General features: G+C 40.1%; 1 protein-coding gene and 1 pseudogene across 3 annotated transcripts in view; one reads left to right on the top strand and one right to left on the bottom strand.

Moving 5' to 3' along the window:
- Positions 1–25,039, bottom strand: part of NELL1 (neural EGFL like 1) — an 895,061-nt gene that overhangs the window by 334,801 nt on the left and 535,221 nt on the right. For all 3 annotated transcript variants that reach the window (XM_059929597.1, XM_059929598.1, XM_059929599.1), the window contains one exon: positions 16,291–16,413. In XM_059929597.1, the coding sequence (XP_059785580.1) occupies positions 16,291–16,413 (123 nt within the window). The remainder of the gene's footprint in view (positions 1–16,290; positions 16,414–25,039) is intronic.
- Positions 5,919–8,283, top strand: LOC132369517 (vacuolar ATPase assembly integral membrane protein VMA21-like; annotated as a pseudogene).

The following is a 25,039-nucleotide window of genomic DNA, read 5'->3' as shown; positions in this document are numbered from 1 at the left end:
CTGCCTTTTGGCTTCATAGTAAGAACTTTAACCACCCTGATTCATTAGCATCTTTATTCCAAATATATGTTATGCTCATAGAAATACAAAGATTTCTCCCATTGGAATGTTAAGGATTCTTACTGCTTTCCTTCCCAAAGCAGTTGAGTTACCATACCAACAGTTAGCACTTTCTTAGAAAATGACAGAAAACCCAGAGCTACAGGATTAAGAACACTACGGGGCGGGGGGGGGGGGGGGGGTCCCACTTCAGGCATGACTGGATACAGAAGTGCCAACGATATTAACAAGGTCTGATTCAACTTTGTTTCTCCACACAGTTCTGTGTGTTGGCTTCATTCTCAGACAGCTTCTCCCCTGTGGTTTCAAAATGGCCATAAATGTTCCTGGTCATATTCTTCCAGACCCCCTTCCATAGCAGAAAAGTTACTCTCCTTGTCGAACGCAACCAGAGGGGCGAAAGAAAAAACTAATTGGATCTGCTTGGGTAACATGTCAAACCTGAACCAATCTCTGTGGCCAGGAGAATGCACTTCTATAATTGTGTCAGAGAAGGGTTACGGGTTCCAACACTAGGGCCATAGGGACTAAAAGTGAGGAGGGGTGGCTCCCAGAAGGAAAGTGAGGAATCGTTACCAATATGGTGAAAGAACGCTCACTGGTAAAAACAACAGATGTACATCTTTCTACTCTGGCCGTCCTCCTTTTCTCTCCCCAGTTGTCTGTAATCCAGGTTCTGCAGCTGTCATTCCCCTGACTCTACCTTAGGAACCACCACTGGAATGTGGAGATTAACCTAACCAGGCGGCACACCCCTCTGATCTCCATCACCCAAAATGCAACCCTCTCCTGCATCCATCTCAGTTCAAACTCAACATCAGGTCTGCTGCTTCCTTTCTCCTTCCTGCTCCTTGCTCCGTTCTGTCCCAGAGATTTTGTCTATGGGACTTCAGTGGATGGGAAACGTATTTCCCTAAAACCTCATCCTCTTCAGAGAACGCTTCCTCCACCAGGTGGAACAAGAATCAGGTCCTCAACAACCATCAGGTCCTTGCTCATGCCCCAAAAGCTTCCTTCCCTTACAATTCTCTCATGCAAAGTCTACTGTTCCCACATGAGCTGTGTTGTAGGAAAAGTCTTGGCATTCTCCAAGCTTGTATCCATATAACGACTTGGTATCCACACACATGATGCCTCCAGTTTTTCAAAAACCCCTTCTCCTTACCTAATCTCATCCCCGGCCTAGACTACATAGCTAACTGCCTCAGTCATCCTTTCTAAAGCCTCAGTTTCCTCATGTATATAATGGGGACAATAATTCTGCCTCCTTCATAGAGAACTGGTATGACTTAAATGAGATATTTGTTGTAAAGCTCTTAGCACAGTGCCTGGCTCACAGGTGTTCAATAAAAGCCAGCTGTTAATTCTGTGGGTTAGATGCGGAGCCCACATATTTAATATTCACTATTTTAAATGACCAATGCTAGCATGAGGGGAACGCCATGCCAGTACTTGGCCTATTTTTAAACTAGTGTAATAAGCCTAGTCATACCGTTCAGTATGTTTGCTTTTTAAAATAAGTAACCACAATTAAGTCCTAGCCCTTGCACTTCAAGAGATCTAGTCTCCACTTTCAGTTGTCTGATAGGTCAGTTCTGTCTACTATGATGGATGTTAAAAAACTATATGAGCCTGAAGAATTCTCAACCAAATTCAGTCTTGCCTCTTTCTTGATTAGTTGAATTCCCAAATGATTCCATCCACGGTAGCTTGAGGGGATGAAGAATTTGCCTTAATAAATTACCCTGTTGTTCACTCAACTCCTAAGACTGTGAGTTTTCAGCCCCCCCAACCCCTGCCCCCCCCCCCCGCCAGACTGTAAGCTCCTCAGGAGGCAAGAACCACATGTTCACCAGGTCACGTGCATTTTCTGAGGTGCTTGGCAGCGCTCTGTACCCTGTGGAGTACTCAGTACCTTTTGTTTGATGTTGTTGACAAGACCTAAAAATAATCCCTTCAAAAACCTACCATTAAAATGTAGCAAAACTGGAAAAAAAACAAAAAAAACAAAGAGCTAGCTGTTATTATTGTCAAAGTGGTGGGCTTCTAGGTAAATGGCCATACTTTTCTTTAGAGTATTATATTTCTATGGCTTCGACAGTCATTGTGTAAAAAGAAAGCATACTTTATATTAAATGGAATAACCTGAATATGGTGGACCCAACCACCAAACCATTCTCATCACTATTCTGATGAGAAAAGACACATCCAAATAGAGATCAAATGTAGAATATTTGTACTGCGAGCAAGATCCTTATTTATTGACTTTCTTAATTTTCTCAGTAAAGCGAAAAACCCTCCTCACACACGACATAGGAAAAAGTAAATTTTACTTCTTACTTTTAGTAAATTCTAAAGGAAAGGAAATTCGTATTTACTGGGTTCCTACTATGTGCCAAATGGTCAACATAGGTTATTTCACTTAATCCTCACAACTATTTTACGGCTTATTTTCCTCAACAAATATTTATTAAATAACCCTTATGTGTTAAGCTTTATGGACACAAAGATGACAAGGACATGCTGTCTGCCTTCCCAGGCCACTGAGGGAGATAGATTAAGCAAATTAGCGCTTGCACTATGGTGTGATAAATGCCAAGACAGAGAATGATATGCAGGAACACAGAGGAGGGGTCAAGGCAAATGGCTTGAAAGAGGTAGAAATTGAACTGCATTTTGAAGGACAAGCACTCACCAAATAAAAACGAAGGCAAAGATTTTTGCATTCAAAGTGAGGACGCAACAACTAAGAACATACTATGTACAGGCACTTGATTTAACCCTCAAGTCAGAGAAGTTTAAGTAACTTCTAAGGTCATGGAACTGCTAAGTGCTAGAAACTAGTTTTGAACCCAGCAGACTGACGTCAACAGTCCATGCACTTAACCGTTGAGCTATTCCACAGCAAGGAAGACTTGGAACACTGTACGTAGTCTGACTAAAGTAGGACTGGTTTTGTTGGAGGGGAAGTGGCAGGAGATGAGACTAAAGAGGTAGGTGGGAACTAGATCAGAAAAGACCTGTGTACCAGGCTAAGAAGTGTGAATCCCATCCTTAAAGTCATGGGAATGCCCGGGAGGGTCTTCTGCATAGAGTTCACAGGGGAGAGAGATGCACAATAGACCCAATATATTCCAAGCATTACCCTAAGCACTTACCCTCCACTTAGCCCTGAAAACAACCCATGGACATATATACAATTATTACGCCCAATTATAAAAGCGAGGTACAGATTGGTTGGGTAACTAGCCCCAGATGTCACAGCTAGGTATAAAAGCCAGGCTTCTAAGCAAGCAGTCTAGCTCCAGAAGCCATGCCCTTCGTCACTCTGTCATCCAGCCTGCAGATAGGCCACAGAGAATCGGATCTGGACGTGCGCCGGGTGGATTAGAAAGCAGCCAGACTGGAAAAGACAGGGGTGGTAACAACCACGATGAAGTTACTGTCATTTCCTCCAAATTCATTAGGCGAGCAAGCAAACTGAGAGAAGTGAAGAGGCTAGGCCCTACATCCCACAGTGTGTGTGGGAGTGGAGGTCTGAGGTCAAGAGTGTCAGATTCAAAAGCCCTTGTATTTACACTGTTGGAGGTTGCCTCTTGCTAATTCAATTTCAATAAAATTATTGCAAATTCCAAATTATCTGGGTCTAAAATAATGAGGTTTTAGTCTCTGTAAATTCAGCATTCAAGTATGATCCCACTAAGTGGCATGGATAAGCGTGTCAGAAAATTATCCACAAATTGCCGCGTTTCCCTATCCTCGAGAACGCATGGCTCTCCTCTGGCTGATGGCTGCTGCGAGAGACTGCGGAGCGTGTTACTATTTAAAGCTGGTAAGCATCACCATGGTAAGCAGGTCACTATGAAACGCACATGTCTGCTCTCTTATGAATTGTTTTTAATACGAAACTGATCTTGAAATGCAACAAAAGTAAATGCTCTAGACTTGTTTTCTTTTCCCTTCTACTCTCTCTTATCTTAGTATAATTTGAGCTTTGATGAATGCTACTCATTTCTATTCAATATGTGACTTTATGGGGAAATTCCGTCCTGAGACAGGAAATGCTATACTGTAGAAGGAATTAGGTATTCTCAGCCCCCAGTGTATGGATTTCAGCCATCTGTCTGCTTAATAAACACTACAGTTTTGCATTCAACTGAAAGCCAGACCTGGGCTGCTCAATATAACAAAGAAAAATGATGGAAAGCCCCATTTCTTACCTTCAGGGCACCATGCTGCCTCTCTAGAGATCTCCTCCATGTGCTTAGGGGTACAGATTAAAGAGTGTGCCATATTCTTATTAATTGAAACCTATCCTAAATGTTTTAGAGCTACTGGAGTAGTCAGTAGTCACAGCCATCTGTCGAGCACTTGAAATGCCTAGATCGAGAGGTGTCAAACCTATTTCTTTTTACCTTTGTTAAAGCAACTTCCAGAAAACTTAACCTGTGTGCTTTACATTATATCTCAACTGGGCATTGCTATTCTAGAGCCTTTACGTCTTCTACTAATGTCAAACCATATGCCTGTGTATGTGCATGTGTGTGTTTTACTTTGTTCTGTTAAACATAAGGTAAGTCCTCTTTTGAGAAATTTATTACACCTTATTTTACTTCTACTTAATGTAGTCTTTAGAGAGATACTATAAATGAATATACCAATATTCAATATCCTTATCTGTGCAAAACAGAGTTTGCCGTTTAGATGCCAAAGATCATTTCCTTGCTTTAAATAGTCTAGGAGGCTGAATTCAAACCATTTTCCAAGCTCATCTGGTCACATCTCCAAAAATAGGCTGTGTTTTAGAAGAATATCTAGAATTCCTCCCTCATCTACACAGTCACTTAATACAGGCAATGTATCCATTTTATGAAATTTTAATATTCTACTTAAAAGAAAATCTATCTTAAACTAGTGCATTTTTCCTAACACAACTTAAAACTATAGTTAAACTATATTTGAATAAATACTTGAAATTTGGCCTTATCCCTGTCCAGTATCTGTTTCAGAATATTGCACATTACAAATAGTATTATCCCTAAATCAGTAAGGTGATACAAGAACACAGTGCAAGAGAACCAACACATGATGATTTCTCTGTCGTAAGTTTCAAGATGGAAAATTCACCAATTTTGGAAGAAGTGATCACAAAACATAGGAAGAGAGTTATAGTAACAAGCAGGAATCAGTTATTTAAGTAACAGAATTATGAGAGGTCCAGTGCTCAGGGGGAGAGTTACTTTACTATGCCACTGGCAGTTCTGCTGAAGAGATGTGTAATGATGCTGAGTGTTTTGCACGACTTTCAAGTGACCCATAAAGTTTCTCAATTTTTCTTAAAACTGGCAGGATCAGAAGCTTGGATAAAAAGTGAGCTATCTTTAATTTGACAGAAGCCAGAGAGAAGTGATGATGACACGGTTGGAAAGAATGAGTGCATTCAACTGGAGACCTTTTTAAACCCTGGATACTCCATCTTTCTTACTGGAAAGCCTACTCTTCACAGTGCATCAGCCAGAACCCATTTTAGAATTGCATATGGAGGTTTGTTTTCTACAAATCATAATGCAGCTACTTTTATTCACTTAGAATCGTATTCACAACAGCAATATAGCAGAGACTGCTAGTGTTCACCCACAGCTGCGGCCTCCCTCTCCTTCCCAAGCACACAGACATTCTGCTCTATCGTTAGGTGGGCCATGGACCTAATTCTGCTCAGTGCCATGTGAGCCAAAGAGGTATGCATCACATTCAGGCCTGGCCCATCGAAACCTCCCACGCATGACCTAATTCTCCTTCCCCGTCTGCTGATGGAGCGGTGAGGATTCTGGGAACCAAGAAGAGGTCACAGCGACAAGATGGAAGGTGAGTGGGTCCCTGAGTTACTGTGTGGGGCACAACCCTCTACACACACCACCAGCTCTTAGTGAGTGATAGGTAAGAACTTAGTGTTTTGGAACTACTGAAGTTCTCAAGCTTGTCTGTGACAGAAGCTACCACTGTTTCCTAACCTTATACAAGCAGTTTCACACGTTAACCCTACTGCCTTCCAGTTTTCCCTAAAATTTAGAAGCTAAGGGTGAGAAGAAATTTGAAAATGTCATTATGTTTATTAGCAAATGAGGAAACTGGTTCATTATCACAGGACAAGGTGTAATCCAAATGCCCTGGAAAATAAACATCTATGTATAAATGAGAAGATTAGGCAAAAGCAATAGAAACAGATACCAAACTCAGTGTGGTTGAGTTGCAAGATGGCTGTATTTTAGGGACTAAAGTTTTGAGCAATTTTCAGCAGAGCTGAGTTACTCTGCCAGGAACGTATCTAACTTTATTCTAGAAAACAAACAGAGTGGCATGCATGAGGCTGAAATGAAGAAACATATCCTTGTGTTGGGAATAGGAAGAGGCAGAAATGTGCAAGCAGGCAAGTGTAAACCACAACACGTTCTACTGGTCAGTACTAGTTTAGCATCCCACCAAAATCCTGTTGAGGAAGGATCGCAGTTAGCACTACTGCCAAACTATGCTGACACTTGCACATTCTTTGTAAATGTTTTTAGACTTATCCTTTACCTTAATAAATATCTGCATCAAGAGAAGCCTCTAAGGGGACTTCCCTGGCGGTCCAGTGGTTAAGAATCCATGCTTCCAATGCAGGAGGCACAGGTTCGATCCCTGGTTGGGGAACTAAGATCCCATAAGCCATGCGGTGTGGCCGGAAAAAAAAAAAGAAGCCTCTAAGGTAATATTAAGAAGTATCTGGGTCAGGCAGACCCAGCAACAGAACCTGTTCTAGGCTCTTGACTGCTTACTTAGCTTTCACAGTGTGATAGTCATTAAGAAGAACCATTAAGGAATGCCATTTGCAGCAACATGGATGGACCTAGAGATTGGCATACTGAGTGAAGTAAGTCAGACAGAGAAAGACAAGTATCATATGATATCGCTTATATGTGGAATCTAAAAAAGACTACAAATGAACTTATTTACAAAACAGAAACAGAGTCACAGATGTAGAAAACAAACTTACAGTTACCAGGGGTAAGGTGAGGGGGGAGGGTGAGGGATAAATTGGGAGACTGGGATTGACAAATACACACTACTATATGTACAATAGGTAACTAATAAGGACCTACCATATAGCACAGGCAACTCTCCTCAATACTCTGTAATGGCCTACATGGGAAAAGAATCTAAAAAGAGTGGATATATGTATATGTATAGCTGATTCACTTTGCTGAACAGCAGAAACTAACACAACATTGTAAATCAACTATACTCCAATAAAATTTTTTTTAATTTAATCAGGGACTTCCCCGGTAGCGCAGTGGTTAAAAATCTGCCTGCCAATGCAGGGGACACGGGTTCGAGCCCTGGTCCGGGAAGATCCCACATGCGGCGGACAATTAAGCCCGTGAGCCACAACTACAGAAGCCCGCGTGCCTAGAGCCCGTGCTCCGCAACAAGAAAAGCCACTGCAATGAGAAGCCCGCGCACCGCAACGAAGAGTAGCTCCCCACTCGCCACAAGTAGAGAAAGCCCGCGCACAGCAACAAGGACCCAACGCAGCCATAAATAAATAAATAAATAAATAAATAAATAAATAAATAAATAAATAAATAAATAAATAAATAAATAAATTTAAAAAGAAAAAATTTAATCAGGAATTTAACATCGGATATAGATATTGGCTATTTCTCATAATTGCATGATTAATTCAGTAAGAAGCTAGTATTATGAAATAATTGTCACCCTTTACAGACTAAAAAAATAAAGAACCAGATCTATTTATGCTAACCTTGCCTTAAAATATAACATCCAGCGGCGCGGTCCGCCGCGACCGGTCTCCTGCGGAGCCGACTGAGCGCGGCCGCTGAGCCCAGCCCGCCTGTGAGCGCCTGGTGCGGGCATGCGGACACCACGGAGCGCTTTGATAAAGCGGCGCTAAGTGCGCTGCACCGTCAGAAATGAAAGTTCATTAGCCTCTACTCTGGAGACGCTCCTGTTCTTCACAGCTTTAATAATCACTGTACTTATTGGGTTGTATTTCACGACTAAATCTTATGTTTTTTTGAAGGCGCCTTTGGTATGTCCAATAGAGACGGCTATTTTTATGCTGCTCTTGCTGCAGTGGTCGCCGTCCACGTGGTGCTGGCCCTCTTTGTTTATGTGGCCTGGAATAAAGGCTCACGGCAGTGGCGTAAAGGCAAACAGGATTAAAGTGAATATCACCTTTTGATAGCATTAAATTGATTTTTTTTAAGTGGTAAGTGCATCTGGGATATTGATGATTTTAATAAAGTTGAAAGAACATGTTAAAATCAATCTTATGGAGTCACGTTTGACTAGTGTAAATTCTGATCCTTCTAAAACAATGGTTTGTATCATCAGTTTTAATTGTATGAGCCTCTCATTTGCAAATGAGAATTTGGAAAAGTTAAATTGGTTGCAAATAAATATGTGAAATTAGTTACACATTATTCTGGGAAGAATTTGATTACCCTACAACAAAAAAATATTTTATAGCATTTCGTCTTTTGGTTGGCTTTGAGTTTTACTCCTCTGGATATATTCAGATGTACATAGTGGAGCAAATCTAAACTTTATTTTTCGCTGGAACACTTTCCCTAACTATCATGAAAATACCAGGTCATTGGATTTTGGGTTGTAAATGCCTACTGGAAATTGCTTAAATCCTGGACACTGGAATTAATCTGAATGTCACTGAGAAATTTTGCATGAAGTGTAATCCCTAGTCAATAGAAATCTTTCATTACATTATTTCCTGGGGAAACTAGGCTGAATCACACCCATTCATGTAAAAGGACTGGGTTTATTGAAGAATGCAGACAGCAAAGCAAAGAGCTGCCTGCCTGGGCACCCAGCCTACTCCCTCAAGGCCCCTTGCAGGCCAGCCTCCTGCTTTCAGACAAACTCTGTAATGATCTGCTTTGCTCTGTCATTCAACAAGGAACTGATGCTTTAATTACAAGGTTGTGTAAACTCCCTTTAAATTTGTTTTTCCTACTTTTTAATAATGTATATGAAGGAATTTACATTTAAAAGTGTTAATTTTTGCATACTTAGGGAGTGTAAACAATCCTGAAAATAGATTATTTTTATCATCCAGGAAGTATTCTTGGAATTTCTAGTTTAGTCTTTTAAATCAGTGCCGTTATATCCCAGATACATAGATAATGTATCTAAGTTAGATAATCCTTGAGGTCCTTTCTGATAGAAAAAGACCCTCTGGTTTTACTTTAGTATCCTTGGTCTGTGTTCTTTCTAGCCACTTGGTACTACTTGTGTGCAATCTAAAAACACACCTGAAAAAAATTCATATTAAAACAGGAAGAAAATTTAAATTCCCTGTAATGTTGCCACCTGGAGATAACCACTATATTGGTTTACATCCTGTGTGCATTTCTTAATGCTAGTTTGATACACACTAAAAGTTTGGTTTAAGTTCAAATTCTGCCAATTTCACCTGGCGGCTATTTGCATTTTTTCAGATGAGTGATTATTGGCCATTTTCTTAAAAAGCACATTCTACCTTTACTCTTTTAACTAGATATCTCATTGTACAAATTTCCCATCATTGACAATCCCTAATACAATGGCCCTTGCTGTGAGTGTTTGCCGTTACTGATTTTGTTTATTCACCCCTACTTTTGATGCTGTGGAACTGGACTAAAGGAGTAGAGAGGTAGTTAGGCATAAAAGCAAAGAAGGCATTTGTGTTTATTTAATTGTTGAGAAAAAAAAAATTATTGGGCTTCCCTGGTGGCGCAGTGGTTGAGAATCTGCCTGCCAATGCAGGGGACACGGGTTCGAGCCCTGGTCTGGGAAGATCCCACATGCCGCGGAGCGACTAGGCCCGTGAGCCACAACTACTGAGCCTGCGCGTCTGGAGCCTGTGCTCCGCAACAAGAGAGGCCGCGACAGTGAGAGGCCCGCGCACCGCGATGAAGAGTGGCCCCCGCTTGCCACAACTAGAGAAAGCCCTCGCACAGAAACGAAGACCCAACGCACCCAAAAAATAAATAAATAAATTCATTAAAAAAAAATAATAAAATATTATTATAGGACTATTTTTTATTCTTGCTTATAGTTAAATATTATCAACAGTTTAAATGTCTTAAGTAGTTATTCTAAATGTAAAATGTTTTCTTAAAAAGACTATAGTTTTGGTATAAAATTGTACACATTTAATATGAAATTGTAGAATACTCCAGATTGAGTCTAGTGTACTGTATGGTAGATTTCTAGATGTTCCCCTCTTTAGATGTCTTGTTGTACTTAGAATTTGTCCACCTAATTTCTTTTTCTATAATGCCAAGGTTTTTCTCGTACTTTTGGGATCTTATGCTATTTGTAAGATATTAATGTCCAGTGCTGGATTATTTTGTTTGATTTCAGACATTTGCTGAGTAGATAATATGGGTGTTTTTCTGCAAGTATTTAAACTGGGGATTCATGTAAAAGCAGGTGTAATTTCCTCTTGGAAAAGGTACCCAGCATTTGAAAGTTAGAATCAGATGTTAAGGTTGATACTTGGGGTTACTATAATATAGACTTGTTTTCAAACAAGTTAATATTTTCTTAGGGTTTTTACTGTTAACTGACTAGTTTGCTGCTGTTGAAATAACATGGTATTTGACAAATAGATTTATTTTTCAAGATGTCTCAGTGATTTCCTCTTGTACATCCTTTCAGGATGTATAGAAAGGAAAGCTACAATTGAGCCCTTATATAAATGTTATAAGGTAGGAATATGTTCACTACTGTTTGAAAACTGATTGTAAAGATAACCTCAATTAGGGAGTGTAACTTGAAGTGTCAGTACGGGCTACTGATTTATCACATGACCTTCTTAACCTCACCTACCATTTTGCTCCCCAGAATATAATCTTTTTTCTCATTGTGCTTAAAAATGAAGTCTGCTGTAGAATGCATCTGATGTCATTAGCTCTTCAAGTGGATACCATTTTATATGTGACAGCAGAATTCAGTTTTGAATTGTTGAAGAAATTTAAACCTCCATAAAAGAGAAAAAAAAACAACCTGTGTTTCATGGGAATCTAACAGAAATATACTGTAAGATTATTTTCATTATAAAGATCTCATCAGTTTTGCCCAAAAAGCAAAAAAAAAAAAAAAAAAGAAAAGACATCCAACCAGGTACTATAGTTTTTCAGTTCTATAAAAGGTAAATACCCTTTGCATATGTTCTGAACTGAGATGGGTATGTTAAGTATAGCTGGCACCATTCTATAAAAGTAGCAGTTGTTAAGCACTTTAAATATTTTGCAAATAATTGCTCCCCCAAACAGATCATAATCCAGCAGAGAGCCTAGAGATTGACTGTGACATCTTTCAATAACGTTGCCTAAAGAAAGTCTCCTGGTCCATTGAGAATTGTTAGTTAGGAAAGAAAGACAGTCTTATCTTGATTTTTCACCAGAAAGTCAATGTTCAGTAGCCTGTTTTAAAATAAAATTGACTGATATATATATGGCTCTGCTAATCGCATGCATCATTTCAGATGTGACAATTACAGATAACAAACATCTATGTGACTCACCAAAGTGCAACCTCAAAATGCACTCTAAAGAATCAGCAGTTGTCAGATTTCCACTCCCTCTGAGATACAAGCCGGTTTAACGTGTTTCCCTCAAGCCCCTAGGGATGCAGTTATGTCTACTGGGCTACAAACTTTAAAAGGTAAGCAGTGACTTTGGTAAGTGATGGAAAGTGCTTAAAGCGCATCCAAGAGACTCTTTTTTTGCCCAGGAAAAATGCACTTGTAGGAAAAGAATATGAAAAGACTACATCAAGGTCTGCCTTGTTAAGTCAAAATAACACAACCAATATATTGCACCTAGCACCACACAAGCCCCCTTCTTGTGACTGTCTTCTTCATGCACTATTGCTGGTTTCAAGACTGCAATACAGCTTCTGTGTCTGTCTGCCTTTCTTTACCAAGCTGATGAACATAATGTCTCTTGAAAGCTTAGACTAGACAATCCGTTTCATTTTCAAGTTTCAGTCACATTTTTCAAAGGAAGCATTATTGAAAGTTTAAGCATAATAATAGTCTCAGGGCCTAGAGACTTCCTTCTCTTAGAATTAAATCAGTATTGTAAAGTGTCCTTCCTGCCCCCGCCCTTAAGGACTCTAACAGATACATTCAGATCTAAATTCAGCACCAGTGCTTGTTGGTAAGTATTTGCATGACAGTGAGTTTACAAATAAGGTTGAAGTTATTTTAGTTCTGCTCAACACGGCAGTACTGACACTCCAGTACCCCTGTAAACATTACTACCAATATACTTTTATTAACAATAATATTAGTGCATCCAAGATAGGTGAGCATTTCTGGGCGTTGAGGAGAGTCTTTATCATGTATCTTCTCCAGCCCTCAGGAAGGAATGGTAGTGAAATGATTGTTTTAAGTTTCTCTGTTTGCGTACCCAAGTAATAGCTTTTTCCTTTATAAAGAGGAGTGTCAATTTGGCAAGTCTGATGAGGATTGGATCATGCGTGCCCGAGACCGTGGCTTCAGCACAATACAAGCCATCTCTTCTCTCAGACCTTCTGAATTAGTTCAAGCTGTCTGATACTCCTTGTCCAACTCCCTCTATAAATGATTCAGTTACTAGTGGAAAACTCAACTATAAAAGGTATGCCTTGAAACAGACACATATTTGGGTACCTGAGTCACAAGGCTGAGGTTGAAGCCAACTCATGAACTGCCTTCCCCTTGCCCTTCATCACTGTTCCACCAATAATACTGTCTTCACTTTTATAGCATTTGATAGCTTAAAACACAGCGCTATATATTCCTTTAATAATTCTTTGCAATAACACTGCTGGATAAACACTGAAGGTAACATTAACCCAACTGTAATATGTAAAAATACAGAAGTGACAGTGCTCCAGTAAGGAAATCAGGTCTAAACCCCAATTCTCCAATCCCTTTGCCCAATCTTCACCTCTACTGCAATGCTTCCCCACATAACACTGATGAAACACAGGATTCTCCTGATCTTATTAAGGTTAACACAATTGACCATGAGAATTACTTTAAGAAAATTATTTTCCCTAATTCATAACTTTCAAGGGAAGATGTATTTTCAGAGTCCATGGACACCAGGAACATTATTTGAACTCGTATTTTTCACAGTTAGGACTTTCAAATTCCACAAAGGTGAAGCCATCACCTATCACAGTGGCAAGAGAGGGCTTGACAAACACAAACTCACTGACCTGGTGCAATCAATATCATTTCATGAGGTAATGTCATTTTGAAAAATAATGCATTAAAATCAATTCCCTGTGTTGCTCCTCAGATTTACAGCATTAGCATGCAGGTATCAGCAGTGGCTTGATAACCCGTGGAACTATATTAATGTTTATATTTTTTTGTTTTGCTTTGGAAATATCTTCAAGTCTTCTTTTAAAAGTTGAGCACTAGTTTCTTTATTTGTCTCATGGAACTTTTTAAAAAACACACAAATATTACATATATAAATCCCCACTGTAGGAGATGCAAACAATATTGAATTTATAGCAATAAGTGGATGTTCTTGTTCATACACACACACACACCCATTGGTAATAAGGTGAACAGTATGCATGGTTCCCATCTCCCTGTATTTACATAAATATATGTAGATAAATGCAAATCAGAACAACAATGAGGTATCACCTCACACAGGTCAGCATGGCCATCATCAAAAAACTCTATAAACAATAAATGCTGGAGAGGGTGTGGAGAAAAGGGAACCCTCTTGCACTGTTGGTAGGAATGTAAATTGATACAGTCACTATGGAGAAGAGTATGGAGGTTTCTTAAAAAACTAAAAATAGAACTACCATATGATCCAGCAATCCCACTACTGGGCATATACCCTGAGAAAACCATAATTCAAAAAGAGTCATGTACCACAGTGTTCATTGCAGCTCTATTTACAATAGCCAGGACATGGAAGCAACCTAAGTGTCCATCAACAGATGAAAGGATAAAGAAGATGTGGCACATATATACAATGGAATATTACTCAGCCATAAAAAGAAACAAAATTGAGTTATTTGTAGTGAGGTGGATGGACCTAGAGTCTGTCATACAGAGTGAAGTAAGTCAGAAAGAGAAAAACAAATACCATATGCTAACACATATATATGGAATCTAAAAAAAAAAAAAAAGGTTCTGATGAACCTAGGGGCAGAACAGGAATAAAGACACAGTCATAGAGCATGGACTTAAGGATATGGGGAGGTGGAAGGGTAAGCTGGGAGGAAATGAGAGAGTAGCACTGACATATATACACTACCAAATGTAAAATAGCTAATGGGGAGCAGCTGCATAACACAGGGAGATCAGCTCAGTGCCTTGTGTCCACCTAGAGGGGTGGGATAGGGAGGATGGGAGGGAGGTGCAAGAGGGAGGGGATATGGGGATATATGTATACATATAGCTCATTCACTTTGTTATACAGCAGAAACTAACACAACAATGTAAAGCAATTATACTCCAGTAAAGATGCTAAAAAATAATAATAATACTAATAAACTAGCCAGGTGATTATACTATATGTATACCATATGCATTGTCTTGCAACTTGGTTTTATTTATTTTTCTTTCTTTTTTTCTCAAAAATATGTCTTTCAGTGTGGGTGTGTATATGCGTGTGCACGTGTCTGTACATACATACACTCAGAAGTTCAAAGCACTGTATTGTATTCCATTAAATTATACTCCAAATAAATTAAATCATTCCATTACTGACAGGTACTTGGGCTGCTTCTGGGTTTTGGTAAGTACAAATAATGCGGCAAAAACATCCGTGTATGTGCATTTTTCGCCCCTCAGGAGCATATGCTTAGAACACATTTCAAGAGGTAAAATCAATGGACTCAAGAGAATCCCTCTATGACCCTTCAGATTTACTTTAAAAGTAGATTGATTTTGTCAAATTGCCATTAAAAAGTCTCACCGATTTAACTCTCAGTCATGCATGAGGCTGTTTACCCCAACTTCCCCAACACAGAATAAAATCAATCTTCTAAGATTCTCCTCTTAGAAGTCATTGTTCATTATTTTTCACCATCAGCATGTCATCTCTTCAGAAGAATACTGATAACGTGCTGTGTGTCCTTCGGTAAGTTACTTAACCTTTCTGTGTCTCAGCTTTGTGAACTCTAAAATGGGGATAATAATAATACCTAACTCAAAGGGTTATTTCCTGGGTTTTTCGTACACTTTGCCTCTTTTTCAATGTGACTGTGTCTCTTTCCTCTTTGGTTGATTCAGTTAGTTAATGATCATCTACAGTGTGCCAGGTACCATTCTAGTTGCTGGGGACAGAGTAGGGAGATGTAACCCAGTGGTCACTCTCACATAGCTTACATCCCCATGGGGAGGCAGACAATACAGAAACAAACACATAAATGTATAATGTTATGATAGGCTGTGTTAGTAAAGAAAAAATAAAGGAGGGTATGGGGCCGAAAAGTACTAGGGGTCTGTTTCAGACACAGTGGTCAAAGAAAGTCTCTGATGATGGGGGCAGACTTGAGCAGAGACCTGAAGGAAATGAGCATGGAGGCTCAGGGGAGCCCAAGTGCAAAGCCCTGAGATAGGAATGTGGTTGGCCTGTGTGAGGAATAGCGAGGAATAGCGCGCTGGTGCCGAGGGAGCATGGGGGAGAAAACAGAGATGCAGCTGAGAAGAGCCAGGGACCAGATTCTGAGTGTTCTCATTAGCCAGAAGGAGGAATGGGAATTTTATTCTAAATGCAGACAGAAGCCAGGGCACTGGTCTCTGAACTGCTCCAAACACAGAGAGGGGCTGAAACTTTAAGCTTCCTACACTGAGCAGATGCCTGGAGTGTGGCCATGACCAGTGCCCACATGCCCTCTGAGCAGGGCTCTCAGCAATCAGCACATCCATCACAAACACAAGCCAACAGGCAAAGCTGAAGAGGGCCATCAAGATACGGAACCATGCCCCTGAACCACACTCACACCTTCTTCCTTCAACCCAAAAGGTAGACTCAGAGCACCTTCTTCTCTGATGCACAGTGCCCTTGCCAACTGACAATCCAGGGACAGGAGTGCTGGCCATGCTCGGCCACCAGAATGGCACAACGGATCTGCCACAGGAGCGCCAAGAGCTCGGGCAGGGCTGCAGCTCAGGGCTTTGCCCCTACACGGCCATCCTACCTCTACAGATGGTCCCGTTGCCCACGTAGCCCGGTTTGCAGGTGCAGCTGTGACCCTGGACGGTGTTGGTGCAGATGGCATTCTCATCACAGTTGTGCTGCCCGCTGCCACATTCGTCGTGCTCTGTTTGCAGGGTGAGAAAGAGAGACACCTTTTCATAAGTTGGAATCACTGGGGTTGGAAAAGTTAGCTGGAACTCAACAAGTAAGAATGACAGCGACTACCGTGCATTGGGACCTTACTCTACGCCTGGCAGTTTCCATGCCTGATGTGGTTGAAATCTCAAAACCTCAAAACCTCTAAAAGATGGATGCTATTATCCTCACTTGGCAGGTAAACAGACTGAGTGTCAGAGAAGTCAAGCGACTTATGCAAGTGACAATGATTGCTAAGTGCTTCCCTAAGGTCACAATGATTGCTAAGTGCTTCTCTAAGGTCACTGCTTCTTCCATGTCTGCAAAGGTTTCTGCAGAGGTTCCAAGGCAGTGGTTCTCAATAGGGGCGGGGGCAGGGTGTGTGCAGTGCTGCATCTCCTCCTCCTAGGAAACATTTGACAGTGTCTGAGGATATTTTGGGGCGTCATGCTTTGAGAAACGAGATGCTACCGGAATCTAGTGGATGGAGGGCAGAGATGCTGGTAAGCATCTTACAATGCACAGGACAGCCCACGACAACGAAGAATTAACCAGTCTGATATGTCAACAGCCCCAAGGTTGGGAACTGGGTATGGAGGCTCCGATTGCCTGGGTCCAGCTCGTGAGGTAAACCACCTGTCACATCCTCTCAATGTTCTTCTTCAACAGAACAAAGAGGGTAAAACTAAAGAGGAAGGCCCAGCTAATACAGCCTGGCAGAGGAGCATTAACCCACAAGTATTTTCACAAGGTTCAGAATTTAACCACTGGGCTGATGCCTAATGTGTAGTAATATGGTTGTATATATTCAAATAGCCATGGCATCCTTAATCCACAAGACACAGGGGGAAATGCATCTAACACTACGAAATGGACTGAAAGATTCCAAGTTAGAAATCAAGATTTCACAGATAACTAGACTCTCCCCTCATTATCAGGACGTTTTAATACTCACTTAAATGACTCCTCTGTAAATAAATAATGTGAGAAAGTTTATGCCCTTTATTCCCTTTAACATCTGCTAGTATAACTTCTTAGAAATCTTAAGAAGAAAAATCAAGTAGGGTTATTTAAGTCATAACAGGTTATAAAACAAGAGTTGAAATCCCAGCTATAAATCTCAAAGAAATCAACACTAATTGAACAAAATTAAAAATTCAATATAGTTTGTTAAGCAAACTGTTAGATCAATGTACCAATAAACTGAAATATCAACTATCTTCATGAATTTTTTTAATAAATTTATTTATTTATTTTATTTTTGGCTGCGTTGGGTCTTTGTTGCTGCACGCGGGCTTTCTCTAGTTGCGGCAAGTGGGGGCTACTCTTTGTTGCGGTGCGCAGGCTTCTCACTGTGGTGGCTTCTCTTGTTGCGGAGCACGGGCTCTAGGCACGCAAGGCTCAGTAGTTGTGGCACGCGGGCTTCAGTAGTTGTGGCTTGCGGGCTCTAGAGTGCAGGCTCAGTAGTTGTGGCACACGGGCTTAGTTGCTCTGCAGCATGTGGGATCTTCCCGAACCAGGGCTCGAACCCATGTCCCCTGCATTGGCAGGCGGATTCTTAACCACTGAGCCACCAGAAAAGTCCCTTCATTAATTTTTATTTTAAATTTCCTAACAGGGACCAGTAATGAGAAGGGTTAAATTCTACAAAGTAGAGCTGTTTCAGTCACCCACATGCAATAATGTCAAGTATACAAATGCACATGGCTCTTAATTTAACACCTTGGGTTTTTCAAAGAAAATTTTTCTTTAGGCCTTAAGACCAACGCAAACTCTAAGACAGAAATGCGCACAGGTTAGCAAGCAGTGTGAAGGGAGAAGATTCATGAAGACACACTTCTAGTCTGTGCTCAATCATCTCCAGGATAGTCCAGAAATAGTATAACCCTATGAATGTCCAATCACATTTACAGACCTAGCAAGCAGCTAATATGTACAGGTGCAATACCAGATGATATTAGGGACACAAAGAAGTCTAAGAATATAGGCTTAGACCCCAAGAGTTTTCAATCTCCTTATTTAAATCCATTTAAGAAGTAATTATTAGAGGCTGTATTGGGAATACAAATGAGTAGATATGGTCTCTGCTCATATGAACATTTTAATAGAGGCCACCAGACAGCAATACGTAACCAACCGGAACACATGGGAGAAGTGATAAGAGTTATAAGTAGGTGACCTCATATTTTATCATATAAACAGAACATATTTTAGAGTGAAAGGGGGCTCTGCTAATAATTACACTGGAATAACAGGCATAACTCAGAATGACCTAGGCAAACTGGCATGTGTGCTCATGCTTGATAAGAGAAATAAAGATTAACGGGAATAAAAGTTCATTGGAGGGAAGAAATGACTTCTAATAGGGAGAAAAGTCTTCTTGAAAGACGTAGTATTTGAACTAGTCTTTTAAAAATGGTCATGGTTTTCTCAGCCAGAAATGCCCATGAAGGGCACTCCAGGCAAAAGAACAGTATGGAGAAAGGTATGGTTTTATGCAACATTCCAGAAGTCTGGTCCATCGTTGCCCATCTCACTGCCCCTGCCACCAGCTTTATAAAGTTATAACTGACAAATGAAATTGAAAGATACTTAAAATGTACAAAGTGATAATTTGATATACATATACATTCTGAAAGGATGCCCCCATCAGGTTAATTAACACATCTATCCTACCTTGTATTATCTCCCAATATTCTTGATGCAAAGCCCCTTCTCTAATGAGGTGGCCCCATCACTGTCTTGCAAGTGCATGAGCTGACTCCTATCTCTCTAGTTCGTCATGATGTTTCCCTGACTCAAAATACTCTCCCAGTGTAGCTGAATAGCTGTGCCCCGGCCGGGCTTCAAAGACCATTTCATATGCACACTTTTCGCCATGCAGGCTTCCACTCCTGCTCTCCGTAACACATGAACTTTAACCCTCTTGGAACTTCTAATAAATTTAATATTTTATCTCTTTGGAGGCAATCAAATCACAATATATGGTGATGAGGTTTGTGAATTTTATCATGAATGCCTTACTAAGTAGTTAACTTTGAGGAGAGGAATTGTAGCCCATTTTCTACAACACTGACTTTACTTTCTCTACTTCACATAGTAGTATTGAGCCTCGAGTGCCAAGCATTGGGATAAATATTGTACATATATGATGTCATTTAATTCTCCCAAGTCACGTGAAATAGGTTTGCTCATTTTACAATGAACGAACTGAGACAAAAACACATTATTAAATTTAAATATTAAATTATTAAATAACCTAACATCACGAAACTAATAAGTGGAGGAGTTTGGACTTGTGACTCCAGACACTGAGAATGATCACATCACTGAGTACTTGGAAGTAACCTGGACATGGCTGAAGCTAAACCAAGTCACACGGAAGTGATCCCCTAATGCCAAGAATAAAGGCTGTCTTTTTCTGTACTGGTCCCAAATACCCACTGAAGACCCAGCCTATCCCCAAACGACAAAGGTTCCAAAACTTTCACATCTTATTATCTTTAGTCACAACCGAGTTTTCAAAGTAACCAGTACCCTCAAAACTATGTTTGACAGAGATGGCCATAGAAGAAATGGTCTCCTTCTAAAAATCTCAAATCCCCTTCCAGCTGCTGGAGATGCTGCAGGTGTGAGATAAGCTCTTGTGAGAGGTAGCAGGACACAGAGGCAAGAGACTCTAGAACCACACAGCCCAGGTTAGATGATCCTGGACGTGCCACTTACCAGCTACATGCACTTGAGTGACTCAGACAATCTGTGTCTTCTTAGTTTCTACATGTAAAATGTGGATAGTAATACAACCTATGGGGGGGGCATGAATTGGGAGATTGGAATTGACATATATACACTATTGATACTACGTAGAAAATAGATAACTAATGAGAACCTACAGTATAGCACAGGGAACTCTACTCAGTGCTCTGTGCTGACCTAAATGGGAAGGAAATCCAGAGAAGAGGGGATATATGTATACATATAGCTGATTCACTTTGCTGTACGGTAGAAACTAACACAACATTGTAAAGCAACTATATGCCAATAAAAAATTTTTTTTAAATGGTTAAAATGGTAAAAATAATAATAATAATAATACAACCTATCTCCTGGGGTTTTTATGAGGACTCAATTAGCTAATATAGATACAATGCTTATTACAGCTAACTGCAACTAGTAAGTGCTCCATAAGTGTAAGCTATTTTATTATCATTGTTCTTATTACTACTACTAGTATTACTCCTACTCTTCCCACTACTACTACAATTATTTGTGAGCAGACTCAATTGTTGAATGGTGGTTAAAACTGGTTAAGAAAACTTTCTTTTTCCTTTACAGGCTGGTAGTTCAGGCAGAAGGCTGTGAACAGATAGGCCTTTGAAGACACAAATTAGAATACCTCTTTGAAGGTTCAAAGAAATATTTGCTTCGATTCAATTATGGTCCCTGGGAAACAAGACTATAGATTGGGAAGGTGAAGGATTTATGTTTAGGATCGCTGATATATAACCAGAGTTTGATTATGGTAAATTTGGAGTATCAAACCTCTCAGGACAAAGAAATACCAATTTTGGCAGCAAGCTCTCTACTAATGATAATTATTGTTATGCTGGCTAATATTTATTGGTACTCATTAAGCACTGTCATTATCACACGGTTCCTTTCTCCTTCCTCTTTTCCCTTCTATGGGATGGCTCAGAAGGGCTCTAATCCACCTCTGTAACATTGTAATCAATAGCCATTGTCAATTGACACACTGTTTTCCTTAGAGAACTAATCAGGATCCAAACAAGCTACTGAAACAGTCACTTCAGCTGTGGCTGCAAATATCCACATTTGGGGTCTGGCTGGCTACAGTTTCACTTTGTTCAAAATAATCTAGTTTGAATTTTACAAAAAATTGTTACAGTAACCTCACTGGGACAAGCTAAGCAGGTTTTATTAGTCATATTTTATAGACGAAATTGCAGTTTGGAGCATGTAAGAGGCTTTTCCTATATGTACATAGATAGTAAGATGTACGTCTATAACTCAAACTCCCATCTCCTCATTTCTTCTCCTGCACTCTTTCTAAACTCCCACTTTATTATGTGATTCAAAGGAGTATCTATAATGTCGGCCACAAGGTAGGCAATTTCTTTTACCTTTAAAAAAAAAATTACAGATTTACAGGAAGCTGTAGAAGTAGTACAAAATGTCCCTTATCTCCTTCACCCAGTTTCTCTCCATAGTGCTATCCTATATAGAGGTAGTGCCATATCCAAACCAGAAAACTGACAGTTGTGTGTCATTTTTAAGTAGTCTACCGACCTAATTCAGTTCACACCATGTTTTCAAACTGCGTTCATGTTGTGTGTATGTACACATGGCTGTAGTTCTAAGTAATATTAACTTGTGTATAAATTTGTGTAACCACCACCACAATCATGCTATGACTTTGTGTTTGCACCTAGTCCACACTCCCCCCCTCACCCCCAATCCCTGTCCCCTCTCAGCTACTAACCTGTTTTCCATCCCTATAGTTGTCATTTAGAGACTGTTATACAAGTGGAATTACACAGTAAGTAATCTTTGAGATTGACTTTCTTCAATAAGCTCAATGCCCCTGAGCCACATCCAGACTGTTGCAGTTTCAATAGTTCATCCCTCTTTACTGCTGTGTAGTATTCCATTGTAAAGATGTATCACAGTTAATTCAACCATTCACACATTGAAGGGCATGTGGATTGTTTCCTGTATTTTACTACTCTGAACAAAGTTGCTATGAACATCTGTGCACAGATTTTTGTGTGAACATATATTTTCATTACCCTGGGATAAATGTCCAAAAGTGTGATTATAGGGGCATCGGGTAAGTGCATGTTTTGTTTTGTAAGAAACTGCCAAACGATTTTCCAGAATGGTTGTACCATTTTACATTCCCACTAGCAATGCACGAGTGATCAAGTTTCTCTACATCATTGTCAGCATTTGGTATTTTCACTTTTTAAATTTTAGTCTTTCATGTGCGTGTGTTATGATACTGCATTGAGCTCTTAATTTGCATTTTGCTAGTAGCTAATGATGTTGAATGTCTTTCCACATGCTCATTTGCCATCTATTTTTCTTTGGTGAAATGTCTTTTGTTCATTTTACAATTGGATTTTTTTTTTACTGTTGAGTTTTGAGAATTCTTCAAATACTCTAGATATAAGGCCTTTGTTGGATATGTGATTAGCAAATATTTTCTCACAGTCTCCAGCTTGTATTTTCATCCTCTTAGCAGCCTTTCACAACGCAAAATGTATTACTTTTGATGAAATTCAATTTACCTATTTTTCATTTTATGCATAGTGCATTTAATGTCACATACAAGAACTCTTTCTCTAACCCTAGGTCTTAAAGATTTTCTCATATTTTTCCTAACACTTGTGTAGTTTTACCTCTTAGATAAGTTCATGACCCATTTTGACTTAACTTTTGTATATGGTAAGAAGTTTAGGTTTTTGCCTATGCATGTCATTTGTTGAAAAGGCTACTCTTCCTCCATTGAATTGCTTTTGTACTTTTGTCAAAAACCAATTGGGAGCTTCCACAGGGAGACCAGCTGAGGGAGCTCCCTTGTTGCTCAGATGATGATGTCTGCTTAGCACAGAGGAGGGTCTGGTACCAAGAGCATTGGTAGAGAGGTTAATACCAGACACCTCTGTGAGACCTGGTGGGCAGCCCTGGGATCAGCAACCAGGAGTCGTGGCTCCTGGAAGTCTGCCTGGATCTGGTGAGTGGAGGCCTAGGAGCGAAGCTGCGGCAATAGGAGTAGTTCCAGTGACAGCAGCGAATGTCAGCACAGCTCCCTGTTGCTTGGTTCCCCCCTGAGGACAAGTTTATAACCATCAGGATATTCCTGAAATAATACATCAAATATGATACCAAGAGAAGAATAACAATAACTGTTGTAATCAAAAGTAAACACAGTGGGCGACCTTCAAGATGGCAGAGAAATAAGACATGGAGATCACCTTCTTCCCCACAAATACATCAAAAATATGTCTACATGTGGAACAACTACTACAGAACACCCACTGAATGCTGGCAGAAGACCTCAGACTTCCTAAAAGGCAAGAAACTCCCTACGTACCTGGCCGTGTGGCTGACAGGGTCTTAGTGCTATGGCTTAGTGTCAGGCCTGAGCCTCTGTGTGGGGAGAGCTGAGTTCAGGATACTGGACCACCAGAGACCTCCCAGCCCCACGTAATATCGATCGGCGACAGCTCTCCCAGAGATCTCTGTCTCAACGTTAAGACCCAGCTCCACTCAACAACCAGCAAGCTCCAGTGCTGGACACCCCATGCCAAACAACTAGCAAGACAGAACACAACCCCACCCATTAGCAGAGAGGCTGCCTAAAATCATCCTAAGTTCACAGACAACCCAAGACACACCACCGGATGCAGCCCTGCCCACCAGAAAAACAAGATCCATCCTCATCCACCAGAACACAGGCACCAGTCTCCTCCACCAGGAAGTCTACACAACCCACTGAACCAACCTTACCCACTGGGGCGGACGCCAAAAACAACGGGAACTACGAACCTGCAGCCTGCGAAAAGGAGACCCCAAACACAGTAAGTTAAGCAAAATGAGAAGACAGAGAAATATGCAGCAGGTAAAAGAGCAAGGTAAATCCATCTTGTTTAATGTATCATTTAAAGCTTGTGTTTCCTTATTTATTTGCATTTTGGTTGATCTGTCCATTGGTGAAAGTGGGCTGTTAAAGTCCCCTACTATTATTATGTTACCCCTTTAATCTAGTTAAATCTGGATTAAATCTAGAAAGCTGGAGTAGCAATTCTCAAATCAGACAAAACAGACTTTAAAATAAAGACTATTACAAGAGACAAAGAAGGACTCTACATGATGATCAAGGGATCAATCAAAGAAGAAGATATAATAATTGTAAGAATTTAGGGACCCAACATAGGAGCACCTCAATACATAAGGCAAATGCTAACAGCCATAAAAGGGGTAATATAAAGAATCTTAAAGATGCTACCAGAACTCTACTAGAGCTAATCAATGAATTTGGTAAAGTAGCAGGATACAAAACTAATGCACAGAAATCTCTTGTGTTCCTATACACTAATGATGAAAAATCGGAAAGAGAAATTAAGGAAACACTCCCATTTACCACTGCAACAAAAAGAATAAAATACCTAGGAATAAACCTACCTAAGGAGACAAAAGACCTGTATGCAGAAAACTATAAGACACTAATGAAAGAAATTAAAGATGATACAAACAGATGGAAAGATATACCATGTTCTTGGATTGGAAGAATCAACATTGTGAAAATGACTATACTAATCAAAGCAATCTACAGGTTCAATGCAATCCCTATCAAACTACCAATGTCATTTTTCACAGAACTAGAACAAAATATTTCACCATTTGTATGGAAACACAAAAGACCCCAAATAGCCAAAGCAATCTTGAGAACGAAAAATGGAGCTGGGGGAATCAGTCTCCCTGACTTCAGACTATACTACAAAGCTACAGGAATCAAGACAGTATGGTACTGGCACAAAAACAGAAATATAGATCAATGGAGCAGGAGAGAAAGCCCAGAGATGAACCCACGC

The sequence above is a fragment of the Balaenoptera ricei genome, chromosome 8, assembly GCF_028023285.1.
Source record: "Balaenoptera ricei isolate mBalRic1 chromosome 8, mBalRic1.hap2, whole genome shotgun sequence".
In the NCBI taxonomy this organism is placed as follows: domain Eukaryota; kingdom Metazoa; phylum Chordata; class Mammalia; order Artiodactyla; family Balaenopteridae; genus Balaenoptera; species Balaenoptera ricei.
The sequence above is the reverse complement of the archived record's forward strand: the minus strand, read 5'-3'. Positions and strand labels throughout refer to the sequence as shown.